This window comes from Oncorhynchus mykiss, chromosome 32 (genome assembly GCF_013265735.2).
Source record: "Oncorhynchus mykiss isolate Arlee chromosome 32, USDA_OmykA_1.1, whole genome shotgun sequence".
Taxonomy (NCBI): domain Eukaryota; kingdom Metazoa; phylum Chordata; class Actinopteri; order Salmoniformes; family Salmonidae; genus Oncorhynchus; species Oncorhynchus mykiss.
Window position 1 is genome coordinate 17,660,769 of NC_050572.1, and position 16,037 is coordinate 17,676,805.

At 41.5% G+C, this 16,037-nt stretch overlaps 1 protein-coding gene and 1 pseudogene across 2 annotated transcripts; both read right to left on the reverse strand.

Moving 5' to 3' along the window:
* Window positions 1-259: 259 nt before the first annotated feature.
* rp9 (RP9 pre-mRNA splicing factor) lies at window positions 260-10,570 on the reverse strand. Its single transcript, NM_001165221.2, is given in 6 exon segments — window positions 260-1,113; window positions 4,122-4,183; window positions 5,029-5,120; window positions 9,478-9,607; window positions 9,896-9,926; window positions 10,253-10,570. Coding segments are annotated over 6 exon segments (654 nt in total). The 5' UTR covers window positions 10,399-10,570; the 3' UTR covers window positions 260-920.
* A 694-nt stretch (window positions 10,571-11,264) lies between these two features.
* On the reverse strand, window positions 11,265-14,831 carry LOC110488033 (annotated as a pseudogene). The gene is made up of 3 exons (XR_002468335.2): window positions 14,587-14,831; window positions 13,286-13,473; window positions 11,265-13,067 (listed from the first exon to the last, which is right to left on the reverse strand). The product of XR_002468335.2 is annotated as a UPF0711 protein C18orf21 homolog (transcript).
* Between the last annotated feature and the right edge of the window lie 1,206 nt (window positions 14,832-16,037).

Below are 16,037 nucleotides of genomic sequence, written 5' to 3' on the forward strand. Positions count from 1 at the left end.
AGCCAATGTTCTGTGGTCAGAGGTGATAGAACGCCCACCCGTTGCGCACGGCCGATGTCCGTGTTAGCCGGTCTTGTCCTTGTCATTATCAGTCAACAGCCAAACAAAATGCATGCAGTTGAAAAAAATTGTAAGACAATGTGAATAATGACAAATTGAAAGTATTTTTTACGTGCGGCTTCAAGATTAATTTGATGAGTAATTAAGAGGCTTTATCCTTGGCCACGCAGAACACACTGAAATACAGTACATTCCCTCTCCCTTTCTCAAGCTGGATTTAAATAAAAGTTAAATTCCAACCTCAATTTATTCCAAATATTTATGTACAGTAATAAGCATTCAAACATCCATCAGCGTCATTTGGAAGAAAATAAATATGGAAAAAATATGTTGCAATATTCCCCACTCTATTTGTCAAACAACAGGCCTACAATCAAGCTAAATACGAAGCAAAACCATCTCTAACAACATGCTCTGTTTTGTCACGTTTTCATTCGGATCTGATTCATCAAGCCAACATCCTTCATAACAGCTACAAACTGATTTCAACTAGTCTGGCTGGCTCAGGCCCCCACGAGCCAGTCAGGTCATTACCCATGCTGTAAGGGCTTTCTGAGATCCTCGCCTGAGGGGCCCTACATTCACCATCAGCATTGCGGATCCATAGAATCTTATTCTGTATGATCTAATGGAATAGAGGCATCAACCATATGAGGGATGGGACAAGTCATGCATTATTTAAAGGCTCAGATGGAGGGAAGAATACTGAACCAAAAAGGGTCCTCTAGTGTGCACTTCGTAGTGTGCCATTGAGGCGACCCTGAGCCAATGGGTAAGAACCACCATAGCTGCTCACTGACTGATAGACACTGCAGTGTAGCCATCTCCCTGCTAGAACAATCCAGGTAGGTTCCTATGGCTCAATTGGACTCAGAACAGTCACTGGTTTTGGAGGACTTGTGCTTCCTCTTCTTCTTCCTCTTTTTCTTGTCCTTCTTCTTGTCCTTCTTCTTGTGTTTCCTCTTCTTGCGGTCGCTGGTGGAGGAGGAAGAGGAGGAGCTGTCCGAGTCGGAGGAGGTGGTGTCCTGCAGGAGTTGCTGCAGCTGCTGAATCCTGGAGAGAAAGGAGAAATGGAGAGAGAGAGAGGAAAGATGGAGAGAGAGAGAAAAATAGACAGGGAGATGGGTTAGAACCATTCAAGAAGAGGCATGGTATGATGAACTGAAACACAGTATCTTCACACACACACACTTCTTGGAATATCCCAGAGGGTTTTCCTCTATAATCATTGGCCATTTCAGATTTCACTCAGAAGTGTCCCAGGTTATGAAACAAGTCTTCTAACAGTGATGGTCAACTGATAGCTGGAAGGTACTGAGCATGGGGATTATGATGTGCTACAGGTGTTTGCAGCTAGTGCTAAAGTGGGGGGAGAGAGAGAGACCATTTCAGGCAGCAAGCAAAGTAGCTCTGCAGCTCACACAAGACCAGAATTTCAAGATGCTGAAACACTGCCTGAGAAACAACATTTCTCAATAAAATATGGATTTAACACGAATGATCAAACAGTTCACAGACCGAGGCATCCACTTCCTTTGATTAGCCCAAAACCTTACATTTCCATTGATTCGGTATGCTCAGAGAGGAACAAGAGAGCTTGTGCAAGTTGCAAGAGACTGAAAACAACTCAAACGCGGCGGTTCCCAAGTGATCCTCAAACTTCATTAAGAATTCATCAGAGGACGGTTGTCTTCAACGTTGACAACTTCCACCCAGAGAACAGAGACGTAATCATAAGGACTGTTCAAGGCAAGCACTCTTGAGAGAGAGCTGGGTTGGCTCGTAGGTCCTCTGGCCAAGTCTACCACGGTTACATTTCACTCTGTCTCTCATATCATCATAGCTTATATGATCCTATAGAATAGATTGTAGAACATGTCCATCGCACACTCTCTCTAATCATACTCACATGAATCTCTCATATTGCACCTAATTTCAGATGGTACTTTAAAACTTCCCTATATACACCCAAGTTCACATTCAATGTCGTTCATTGTAGTTTTTAAGGTACTTTTATTCACCTGTTTGACTAAGTGCTCTGTCAGCTTTCAGGATGTGATTGATTTAGCCATTGACTTTAGTGTGTCTTTTGATGACTCTGAGTCTTTTCTTTTTATTACTTCGTTGTTGTTATTTCCCTGTGATAAAAGGCACTCAGTTAATAAGAGACAATTCTGACTGAGACAGTTGGAAAATTAAAGGGTTAGTTCACACTAATTACAAACTTATGTCATCTTAACACTATAACTGGAAAGTAGCCTAGTCTATAAAAGCAGAGTATAGTCAGAGACTGAAGATTTGAGTTTGTTTACTTGGCTGCAGCTAAGCATCAACATTGTTGGGAGAAAAACAAAGAAACTCGTTAAGTCCCCTGTGACTGTGCTCCAAAATAGCTTGTCTGAAACAACAAACATGACTATATTCTCCCTCGTGCAGGTTGGAAATGCAAGTGCTATGGACACAGGACAGGGGACCGAGAGTGTCCCTTCTTCATCATCAAAGGAAACCAGAAACGGAAGCAGTTCAGAGTAGAGGTCCACTGGCATGGCCGATTTCATTGAAATCTACAAGGAGACCGCGTGGCAGGCTGACCACCTGTTACGCGAGTGCAACGTCAAAAGGACCTTGTGGTTGCAAGGAGCCAAGTTAAGTTGCTAGCTAGCATTATACTTATCTTGTAAAAAACAATCAATCTTCACATAATCACTTGTTAACTACACATGGTTGATTTGATATTACTAGGTTAACTAGCTTGTCCTGTGTTGCATATAATCAATGTGGTGCCTGTTAATTTATCATTGAATCACAGCTTAAAAGGACTTCAACTTCACCAAACGGGTGATGATTTAACAGAAGCGCATTTGCGAAAAAAACACTATCGTTGCACAAATGTACCTAACCATAAACATCAATGCCTTTCTTAAAATCAATACACAGAAGTATATATTTTTTTAAACCTGCATATTTAGTTAAAAGAAATTCATGTTAGCAGGCAATATTAAATAGGGAAATTGTGTCATTTCTCTTGCGTTCAGTGCAAGCAGAGTCAGGGTATATGCAGCAGTTTGAGCCGCCTGGCTCGTTGCGAACTGTGAATTAATTTGCCAGAATTTTACATAATTATGACATAACATTGAAGGCTGTGCAATGTAACAGGAATATTTAGACTGAATTTCAATGAAAGAATAAACGTTTTGTTTTCGAAATTATAGTTTCCGTAATCGACCATATTAATGACCAAAGGCTCATATTTCTGTGTTTATTATATTATAATTAAGTCTATGATCTGATATTTGATAGAGCAGTCTGACTGAGCGGTGGTAGGCAGGCTCGTAAGCATTCATTCAAACAGCACTTTACTGCGTATGCCAACAATTCTTAGCAATGCTTGAGGCAAAGCGCTGTTTATGACTTCAAGCCTATCAACTCCCGAGATTAGGCTGGCAATACTATAGTGCCAAAAAGAACATCCAATAGTCAAAGGTATATGAAATACAAATGGTAGAGAGAGAAAAAGTTGTATAATTCCTATAATAACTACAACCTAAAACTTCTTAAATGGGAATATTGAAGAACTGGGAATATGGAACCACCAGCTTTCATATGTTCTCATGTTCTGAGCAAGGAACTGAAACGTTAGCTTTTTTACTTGGCACATATTGCACTTTTACTTTCTTCTCCAACACTGTTTTTGCATTATTTAAACCAGATTGAACATGCTTAATTATTTATTTAAGACTAAATATATTTTATTTATGTATTATATTAAGTTCAAATGAAAGTGTTCATTGGTAATTCAGTATTGTTGTAATTGTCAGCCGATTAATCGGTATCGGCTTTTTTTGGTCCTCCAATAATCTGTATCGGCGTTGAAAAATCATAATCGGTTGACCTCTAGTTCAGAGTGGTGAGTCTCGTCCGTCCAATGCACCAGACTGACTACCTTAACGATGACCAACTCCAAACAGTAGAGAAGGGGATAATATTTTCATACATTCTTCTGAAATATTTTTAGTTGATAATAAAAGGTTTATATTTTTCATAATACAGCCAGAAAGTACCTCGTTTCTTTTTCATTGCGTTTGTTTTCTCGGATCAGGTCGTACATTGGGTCTTCGTGTGCCTGCAAGAAACAGACGGTTTAGCTACATGTTTACAACATTTCAAAGATAACATACATAGCAAAGCTCCAATGATAACAAGCACTGCAAGGTAAAACTCCATTCAGGTATTGTTTTTAGGCAACATAATTTCCACGCTTTCAACTCTCCTCTGACGGAATAGCATTTTAAAATATGGTTCTATTACAAGATATGATACACTTGCACTTATGATAATCATTGCAGTGGCATTGTTGCATGCAGGCCTACAGAACAACTGCCCTGTGAATCTGCTGAGGAGTCAAGATCCAGAAGCATCCAGCAGCAGCACAGATACCTAATGCATCCCAAATGGCACCTATTCCCTATATAGTGCACTACTTCGGACCAAAGTCAATATAGTTCCTGGTCAAAAGTAATGAACTATATAGGGAATAGGGTGCCATTTGGGATGCACATATACTGTATCCAGCTGCATCAATCAAGCATGCTCATGGTCCCAAGTAGGCAAGCATGCAGACGTCCCCAGGAGCAGACGTCCCCAAGGGGTTATGGTTGGGACCAGGAGCAGATGTCCCCAAGAGGTTTTAACCTCTTGGGGACGTCTGCTCCCGGTCTCAACCATAACCCGTTGGGGACGTCTGCTCCGTGTCTCAACCATAACCCCTTGGTGACGTCTGCTCCTGGTCCCAACCTTACAGTTGAGACCAGGAGCAGGTGTCCTCAAGGGTGTCTGCCAATACCAATCCTGGTACTAGGGACTCATGTTTGTTCAAACCCAGCTGTAACACATTTTATTTAAGTAGCCAAAAGGCCTGATGATTAGTTGAAAGATGGATGAATGGATGGATGGACAGATGAGACTTACCACTCTGAACTGCTCCAGTTTCTGGTTTCCTTTGATGAAGAAGGGACACTCTCGGTCCCCTGTCCTGTGTCCATAGCGCTTGCATCTCCAACCTGCATGAGGCGAGGGAGAATATAGTAATGTTTGTACCACAAACACGTCTCCTGGCCCCTCAGAAATCACCCAAACAAGCTTGTGTTGAAAGAGATTCATATTTATCTTATATGGCTTGTAGGCTACACCCGTTTATGACTTAGCCTACACCCGTTTATGACTTCGCCTACACCCGTTTATGACTTAGCCTACACCTGTTTATGACTTAGCCTACACCTGTTTATGACTTAGCCTACACCTGTTTATGACTTAGCCTACATCTGACAAAATGTTTCTCAACTCGTTCTAATCTCTGAAACGACACGCAATTAAAAATCACATTCAAACATTTTGCCAATGTATTATCTGGAACATATTAGGCTTTGGAATACCACAGGAGAACAAATGAGAACTTTGTAGACTAACCCTGTATGCCTTCTGTCCCCTCGCATATCATGAAAACGAGTGGGAGGAAGGGACAGAGGGAGGGATGGAGGAATCATTGGTGGGAAATAATAAAAGCCTTTGTTCTTTGAGGGACAAGCAGAACAAAAGTTCATCTCCGCTACACTGACTCGAAAATTGAAAAACAATGTAACTGGGAATCAAAATGGCACGGCCTTGCGATCTGGAGGCCGCCTTTAATTTTTTTTTATTTTACTAGGCAAGACAGTTAAGAACAAATTCTTATTTATAATGACAGCCTACCAGGGAACAGTGGGTTAACTGCCTTGTTCAGGGGCAGAACGACAGATGTTTATCTTGTCAGCTCTGGGATTCGATTCATTAACCTTTCGGTTATTAACCTTTCGGCAGTTAAATGTTTCTGGGGCAAAATTACAAAATACATTTAGAAGTGCATGAATCCAAACGTGTAATGCTTAGCATCTACTATATTACTTAACAAGGATAGCTCCTTGAATCTCTCAATCAATCAGAGACAATTCCTGGATCCCCCCCCCCCCCCCCAAAAAAAGATGTTGGCTCTTAGATGGCAATCACCTCACTCTCCCATTTAACCAGTAGATACAGTTACTATTAGAATTTATACCATTAGATGTAGCGACAGAGAGAATTAATGGTGCTAGTCAAGGAACAATTGAGGCCTGGACAAATATACTTGACTCTGTAAAGAATAATCTTGTTTAAAGCCCAACACATACATAATATATACAGTACAAGTCAAAACTTTGGACACACCTACTTATTCAAGGCTTTTTCTTTATTTTGACTATTTTCTACATGTAGTATAATAGTGAAGACATCAAAACTATGAAACAACACACATGGAATCATGGTGTAACCAAGTGTTCAACAAATCAAAATATACTTTATATTTTAGATCCTTCAAAGTAGCCACCCTTTGCGTTGATGGGAGCTTTGCACACTCTTGGCATTCTCTCAACCAGTTTAACCTGGAATGCCTTTCCAACAGTTTTGAAGGAGTTCCCACATATACTGAGCACTTGTTGGCTGCTTTGTTGACTAGAACCAAAAAAATTGATCATATTACTCCAGTCCTAGCCACCCTACACTGGCTTCCTGTCAAGGCAAGGGCTGATTTCAAGGTTTTACTGCTAACCTACAAAGCATTACATGGGCTTGCTCCTACCTATCTCTCTGATTTGGTCCTGCCGTACATACCTACACGTACGCTACGGTCATAAGACGCAGGCCTCCTAATTGTCCCTAGAATTTCTAAGCAAACAGCTGGAGCCAGGGCTTTCTCCTATAGAGCTCCATTTTTATGGAATGGTCTGCCTACCCATGTGCGAGACGCAAACTCGGTCTCAACCTTTAAGTCTTTACTGAAGACTCATCTCTTCAGTGGGTCATATGATTGAGTGTAGTCTGGCCCAGGAGTGTGAAGGTGAACGGAAAGGCTCTGGAACAACGAACCGACCTTGCTGTCTCTGCCTGGCCGGTTCCCCTCTTTCCACTGGGATTCTCTGCCTCTAACCCTTTTGCAGGGGCTGAGTCACTGGCTCTTTCATACCGTCCCTAGGAGGGGTGCATCACTTGAGTGGGTTGAGTCACTGATGTGATCTTCCTGTCTGGGTTGGCGCCCCCTTTGGGTTGTGCCGTGGCAGAGATCTTTGTGGGCTATACTCGGCCTTGTCTCAGGATGGTAAGTTGGTGGTTGAAGATATCCCTCTAGTGGTGTGGGGGCTGTGCTTTGGCAAAGTGGGTGGGGTTATATCCTTCCTGTTTGGCCCTGTCCGGGGGTGCCGTCGGATGGGGCCACAGTGTCTCCTGACCCCTCCTGTCTCAGCCTCCAGTTTTATGCTGCGGTAGTTTATGTGTCGGGGGGCTAGGGTCAGTTTGTTTTTTCTGGAGTACTTCTCCTGTCCTATCTGGTGTCCTGTGTGAATTTAAGTATGCTCTCTCTAATTCTCTCTTTCTCTCGGAGGAGGACCTGTGCCCTAGGACCATGCCTCAGTACTACCTGACATGATGACTCCTTGCTGTCCCCAGTCCACCTGGCCGTGCTGCTGCTCCAGTTTCAACTGTTCTGCCTGTGATTATTATTATTTGACCATGCTGGTCATTTATGAACATTTGAACATCTTGGCCATGTTCTGTTATAATCTCTACCCGGCACAGCCAGAAGAGGACTGGCCACCCCACATAGCCTGGTTCCTCTCTAGGTTTCTTCCTAGGTTATGGCCTTTCTAGGGAGTTTTTCCTAGCCACCGTGCTTCTACACCTGCATTGCTTGCTGTTTGGGGTTTTAGGCTGGGTTTCTATACAGCACTTTGAGATATCAGCTGATTTACGAAGGGCTATATAAATAAATTTGATTTGATTTTCCTTCACTCTGCGGCCCAACTCATCCCAAACCATCACAATTGGGTTGAGGTCAGGTGATTGTGGAGGCCAGGTCATCTGATGCAGCATTCCATCACTCTCCTTGGTCAAATAGCCCTTACACAGCCTGGAGGTGTGTTTTGTTCTGTTGAAAAACAGATTATAGTTCCACTAAGCGCAAACCAGATGGGATGGCGTATCGCTGCAGAATGCTGTGGTAGCCATTCTGGTTAAGTGTACCTTGAATTCTAAATAAATCACAGTGTCACCAGCAAAGCACCCCCACACACATCACACCTCCTCCATGCTTCACGGTGGGAACCACACATGCAGAGATCATCCGTTTACCTACTCTGCGTCTCACAAAGACACAATGGTTGGAACCAAAAATCTCAAATTTGGACTCATCTGACCAAAGGACAGATGTCCACTTGTGTAATGTCCATTGCTCATGTTTCTTGGCCCAAGCAAGTCTCTTCTTCTTATTGGTGTCCTTTAGTAGTGGTTTCTTTGCAGCAATTTGACCACGAAGGCCTGATTCACACAGTCTCCTCTGAACAGTTAATGTTGAAATGTGTCTGTTACTTGAACTCTGTGAAGGATTTATTTGGGCTTCAATTTCTGGGCCTGGTAACTCAAATGAACTTATCCTCTGTAGCAGGGGTGACTCTGGGTCTTCCTTTCCTGTGGTGGTCCTCATGAGGGCCAGTGTCATCACAGCGCTTGATGGTTTTTGCAATTGCACTTGAAGAAACTTTCAAAGTTCTCAAAATGTTCCAGATTGCCTGACCTTAATGTCTTAAAGTAATGGACGGTCATTTCTCTTTGGTTATTTGAGCTGTTCTTGCCGTAATATGGACATATCTTTTGTATACCACCCCTACCTTGTCACAACACAACTGATGCTTAAACGCATTGAGGAAATAAATTCCACAAATTAACTTTTAACAAGGCGCACCTGTTAAATGAAATGCATTCCAGGTGACTACCTCATGAAGCTGGTTGAGAGAATGCCAAAAGTGTGCAGAGCTGTCAAGGCAAAGGGTGGATCATTTGAAGAATATTTGGATTTATATAAAAAAATATAAAAAAATATTTGGATTTGTTTAACACTTTTTTGGTTACAACATGATTCCATGTGTTTTATAGTTTTGATGTCTTAAATATTATTCTACAATGTAGAAAATAGTAAAAATAAAGAAAAACCCTTGAATGAGTAGGTGTCCAAACTTTTGACTGGTACTGTATGTATATAGCCGGGTAGGGGAGCAGGGGGTGACTGACGAACAACCCTAGTTGCTTGAGGGGGTGGGGAAACATGATTTCCGGGAGTGGAACTGTTGGATGGAGACATGTTGGGGATGGGAGGTTTGGTTGGTGGAGGCCCACTTATTTGAGCTTTTTCCTGTTTAAACGTAATTAATTATTATTTATTTTTGTATTTCTTACTGTTTTATTTTGAGTGGCAGCCTACAGGTACAGGTTTTATAAACATATAATCTGAAATGGATAATGTACCTGCATTGTGGATGCAGGACACTCATAATAACCCTCTGTGTTTAAACTCACACTGCATGACCTTCACCTCCTTCCCCAGAGGCATCCACAGCCCTTTGGTGGGGGCGTGAGCCAGGAAGTCCCTAGCATCCTCATTTCCTGGATCAGCAGGAATACAGTCCTCTGGTTTGTACTCCTCCGCCTACAAAAAGTCACTGTTTCAAGGTGATGCAAGATGCCACATATTGCAGTTTCCATAATAATGTATTTTAGCCTGAGTGTCAGTCTGCTTGTGCTCTCATGCCAACTCCTTGTAACTCATCGTCATGCTTTGGCTTGACAACAACAGACAGAGCTGGCAAGAACACAAACGGATCTTGGACCAGGTTAAATACATGTCCTTCTACTGATAAATGAGTTATTCCATAATATTTCTGTGATTCATTAACTGGTAATAACGCAAGTAGACAAACATGTGCATCTACTAGACCTTTATGAGTCCAGGAGGAGGTTTTTCATAACTGCATAGAGGGGAAAAGAAAACAGTGCTTGTGAGAATAAATACGATGATCCAATTTATGCGTAGGTAGCTAGGTACCCCTTGAACCAGTATCTGAGCAAATGAGACGATGATATGAATCATGTCACACGCATCGTCTCCCTTGTCCAGATGCTGGTTAAGGTACGGTACCCCGTGTGAAACTTCTACCAGCCAAGACACAGTATCAGAACTGAAATGATGGAATGAGTTGTTAGCATTAAGGCTAAATCCCAAGGCAGATCAACTACAGTTACGTTGTATTAATACACAATTTCGATACCACCGAAAAGGGTGTCATTTACTCACAAGGTCTCCAAATGCTTCAGCTTTTGCACTTCTTGGTTGAGTTTTCTCGCTTGTTTCTTGAGTTTTTCTACATCGTGTTTTGATTCCTTGTGCCTTTTGCGGTCCCCTCTGTCCTCCGAGTCTCTCGATCTCTTTCTACTAGACATTGCAATGTCATTGGGTAACTAGCTATGTTTATGAAATAACCGTTTAATTTGAGTTTGATACGATTTCCAATCACAAATTCGTTGAAGTGAATCACTTTTTAGAGAAAATACATTCGGGACTACGTCAGGACATTTTTCTCGAACTATGCACAGCTACTTCCTGTTTCTGTTTGCGCATGCCATCTGTGAACGCAGCGCCGCCTGCAGGTCAAATGTAGTCGAGGACGCTTGATCAACAGCAATGTCTATGGTTGGGTAAGGTGAGGTCTGTGGTGGTTTATAAAGAGCATTTATTCATGCCATTCTTCTTTGGAGTTTAGTGGCAGTTATCCTTATCAGCGAAGGAGCCCAAGCTATATTATACACAATAATGTTCTTATGAACAGTCTACGTGTGGAACCAAAGGGCTCCCAAGGGGAGCAGCAGTCTAAGGCACTGCATCTCAGTGCTAGAGGCATCACTACAGATCCTGGTACGAGCCCGGGCTGTATCATTCCCGGCCGTGATTGGGAGTCCCATAAGGCGACGCACAATTGGCCCAGCGTCATCTGGGTTAAGTGGGGGTCTGGATGGGGTACGCCATCATTGTAAAATAAGAATTTGTTCTTAACTGACTTGCCTAGTTAAATTAAAAGGGACAATTTGGGATTCATACTCTAAAACCATTTTTGGATGTTAAATTAATGAACCATTGATAATTTTAACTTAAAAATGCCTCATGAGTTGTGAAACTGCTTGCTTTGTAAACAATGTAATTATAAACAGTATAGTTTCAAAACATGGTTAAACTATAATCTTGATCTCGTGGATCGTCAGTCCTTGCAACAATAGCTCTGAATTTGCATGGTTACATTTATACAGCCCCATTCCTGAGGTGTTTATCAGAACATGTAGTGGGGTACCCTTAATGTTCTGTAGCACTTAAAAATGTGTAAGCTGAAAACACACATTGTGAATGCCAGAGTAGGAAAGTTAAGTAGTAATTCAAAGTATTTTTACAGTATCTGTACTTTACATCACTACATTCCTAAAAGAACAATGTACTTTTTACTCCACACATTCTCCGCCCCCCAACACCCAAAAGTACTCGTTACAGTTTTAATGCTTAACAGGACAGGAAAAGATACAATTCACACAGTCATCAAGAGAACCCCCCCGGTCATCCGTACTGCCTCTGAGCTGACGGACTCACTAAACACAATTTGTAAATGATGTCTGAGTGTTGGAGTGTGCCCCTGGTGAGCCATGAATAACAAAATGGCACCATCTGGTTTGCTTAAAGGAATTAAAGTTACTTATAATTTTGATAAAAGTACATTTAAAACCAAATACTTTTAGATTTTTACTCAAGTAATATTTTACTGGGTGAATTTCACGTGAGGAATTTTCTATTAAAGTATCCTTACTTTTCCTCAAGTATGACAATTGGGTAGACATATCTTCTTGAAATTCTATCATGTAACACAGTAATAAGAATCCCTAAAAACATTTTCATTTCACAGAAGCAAGGTGTAAAAGGAATATAAAATGTGAGGTATTTCAGTATTCTGTGAAATGCTACAGACTCACACATTGGATTAATTAAACATGTCACTAAATGCAATAAAGTGTGTTGGAACAAAAGCAGTCTAATTGACATTGTAAATCCAAACATTAAAAAAACAACTTCAAAACAGGTAAAAGGTGAAGCCTTCAAACAGCAAAACCCATCTTCAACAAACATGAAACCACTGAAAGAAAGTCACGTTTGCATTGTCATTAAGGTTCAGGCATATAAACAATTTCAATGTTAAGTTGATGCGTCCCATTCATCCAAATATGATCTCAAAACCACCAGTACACAAAAATTGGACCTTTACATAAAAGTAAAACATTTGGCAGTGATCATAAAATAGTAGAGCCACACAAACAAACCTGTAAACAGCTACAGATCATCTCTACTTGGATAGTAACCTCAAGAGAAGAGTGGGAAAGTCTATGAAAATAAATGACAACCAAGTAAAAAATAAACAAAGTTCAAGAAGCATGAAACTTAAGCGTGAATATAAATGTGTAAGTAATTTATCATAGAAATGTGATTGTAACAAATAAAAATCACCCTCTCAATCAAAACATCCTATAACTCGAATTAAGTTATTCTGCTTGCCTCATAAATAACATGGAAGAAAAGGGGGAGCTTTGCTTCCTATTCAGTTCCCGCCATCCATAGGGACAATGGAATTCCTGGACGATGCCGTGGTGTGGGGCCATTATGTTTGAACAGCTCTACGGAAGGGGGACCTCAGGGGTAGTTGGGAGGGGCAAGTTAAAAAAATATATATTAAAAAAAAGTTAGTGCAACAGGAGGCCCTGTATTACTTATTGACTGACTGCTGACCCATCCCCCGTTCTGAATTCCAGGAGGCCCATTCTGAATTGCAAGCAGGCCAGAGAGCCTGGTGCGTCAGTGTCATATCATGGTGGTGAAAAGGCTGACTGTTGGGTCATTGCAGTGGAGCCAAGTGTTTGTCAGTCATTCAGAGGGAGGATAGTAAAGTCTTTGAGTCCTCCCCTTGGTCTTCTGGTTGTCTTCCAGCATGAGGAACCTCTTGAGGCGGGAGAAGGTAGACTTCTTCACACTGGCGGGCTTGGAGGCCAAGGAGGAACTGCTGGTCTCAGAGGATATCGACCTGGAAATAATAATGTCAGAATCTACACACCGACACAGATTAAAGGTGACCTATTGAAAAGTGTAGGACCACAGTGTCCATCGGTTTAGTGATATCATCCATTACCCTCACTTCTCAAGAAGTCCCTTAAATGCTGATTTTCACCTAGGCGAGATGTAGACTATATAAATAAAATATGTGACAAAGTAGGTACCAGAGGCCTGCTATTCTTTGTTTACCTTGGCGTACTGCAGGGTGTCTTGTCATTGGGGGCAGACTTTGGTATGCCCATGGCATTGTTTCTGTTGGTCGACTGGGGACTGTTGCGTTTGCCTGTGCTCCCGTGGCTCTTGGAGAGAGCGGCCATGAAGTCCCTGTTGACACCGTTGTGCCTGGACGTGTTGTTATAGGTGTGGCAGGTAGCCATCTATGATAGGGAGAGGCGGACAGGAGGAGATTATAAATGTGAGTAATGGGTGTGTCTTTACAGGTGACAAACTAATTTCCATTTAATTTCACATAAGGAACATGATTCTCCCGTGGATATGTTTTTCAAAATCAATCCTTACAAGGACAAAGACCCTATGATCCCTGGTCAAAAGTAATGAACTACATAGGGAACAGAGTAATGATTTAAGAGGTAAAACAAAAACAGGATCTAAACCATTACTTTTTTGGGTTGAAACAGTTCAGAACTTCATTTTGCTGGTTGGAAAGAAAATAAATAAAAAAGTTGTTCAAAACTAAACGATTAGAAAAATATTTTGGTTCCAACCCCTGCTCAAGACGGTCACTCAGTCATTCTCAGCATTTCAAATATTTCCTCGTTGCGCTTTTCCATGAAATATTGTGTGCATGTAAATCAAATGCAATGAGGCACATGCAAAGCCTATGACATCTAGCCTAATAGATTTACTATATGACATTGGAAATGCAATACACACTTGAAACTAAACCACTGGGAGTCAATGTCACAATGTTGTTCATGTGATACAAGAAAATGATTGGCATCTCCTGGAACCCTGCCTGTCCTGCCCGACAACAACCCTTTGTGGCCTGAAAGTTTAAAGTGCGTGTGGTCATTTTATGATTTGGTACTATAAACAGCCACACAACGGGCCTGTCACATCGTCCACTGAAACGTTACCAGCCTATAACGTGCCCTGCAGCACATAAAAATAACAGGCGTCAGTCAGTCAGTCACCCGTGAGCAAATCCTTACTCAAGCAGATCAAAGTGTTATGCTTGTAGTAACAGAACGATGACGACGTCAGGACTCCCATAATCTCTCGGTGACAGACTACGTAAACATTTTTTTAGATTTTAGTTCTGGGTTAACCGAGAAAAGGACACACCAAAAACAACATCACTGACAAGCACATCCCAAATGATATCCCAAACCTTTGATACCAACACATCCATCATCTCCCTGAGGCAAACTGCATCCATAGGAGTCATACGAAACAGAAACGCAGTGTCAGTATATTCGGAGTCAGGCTGTTGACAGCGCTGAATGCTGATGCTGTGCAAAACAACTCACCGAGACGAAGGTAGCCATACTGCTGCGGAGGGTCTAGACTAGTCAAACAGATGGCGGACTAGTTTCTCTGAAATAGTTGACAGAAGTTCTCAAAGTAAAGTTTCGCTGAACCAGTAAATTAAACAAGCAGGAGCTTCGCGCTATCTCTGTTTGACGGAGCCTGGTGTTCCCAGCTTTATAAAGTAGAGAGCAGCAGAGGCCGAGCCCAACAGCTGTTCAGCCAATCTTTCAACAGCAGAGGCGGGAGGGGGCTGGGAGTTGAAATGTTTTTGATTTACCCGGTTGTGTTGTCACGGACTGTCACTGGAGCCACTTCCAATGCCAACAACCCTAATCCATACTCACATCCTCCAGCAAACTCTGGATTAAAGTGCTCCCTGGAAGACGAAAAAAACTATGAAAACAGAATGATACTCTCAGACACGCTGAAAAGGTTTCCCCTATTTAGATTAGGTGGTGATGTATAGATATTGCCTTATTTTTTTTCAGGGTTAAATAAGGCCATAAAGGAAGTTAGTCAATGGTAATATGGCCAAAAATCGGCACAATCGGGTGTTCCATTTTCACATATAATTTTGCACATCATAGGCTGGGAACTTCAGACAAAGAAATCAATATTTCGACTATTAGCATTCGTTCAATACATTTTAAAATAATACAAGTACCATACAGACAGTGACAGTCTTTGATAATGGAACCTGGCAGGTATCCACTTGTTTTCTCATCTGATTTTTACATACATATTAAAGGGGAAGTTCAGTATTTTACAACATCATGTTAGATGGTTCCTCTCCCTGAAGAGAATAAACTGTAATCTATGTTTTGGTTCTCTAAACAGCCATGACATATTTAAGCTAACTTTAGCTACAGCCAGCTAGCTCAGGTGGCTAAAGTTAGTGGTGTCTTAAAAGAAAACAGAGTCATGGATGACAGTTTCTCCTAACCCATAGTCTACTTTCAGGGTGAGGAACCAGAGAACATTAAGTTGAAAAATACTGAACTTATATGTGAACAATATATTTGGACTGGGGACAAGAACTGTGTGCCACCAATATTGAGGGGAAAATACAACCCTGGCTTAAAAATGACCACCACTGCATTCAGAATGTCCTACTGATCTATATCAAGACATACTTTTACTTAGGCTGATTCATATCTGCTATGCAGCCATTGTATAAAAGTAGACAGTAAAAGTTGTATTTATAGGTGATCCTAACAAAATATTCTAACAGTGCCATGGTGTCAAAATGTGAACAGCAATGACTACTAACTTTGTCTGTCCTAGAATAGAATGTTAAGGGTGAACAAAACATTAGGAACACCTGCTCTTTGCACAACATAGCTTTCACCTGGATTCAAGTGGTCAGCCTATGATCCCTTATTGATGACACTTGTTAAATCCATTTTCAAATCGGTGTAAATGAAGAGGAGGAGGAGACAGGTTCAATAAT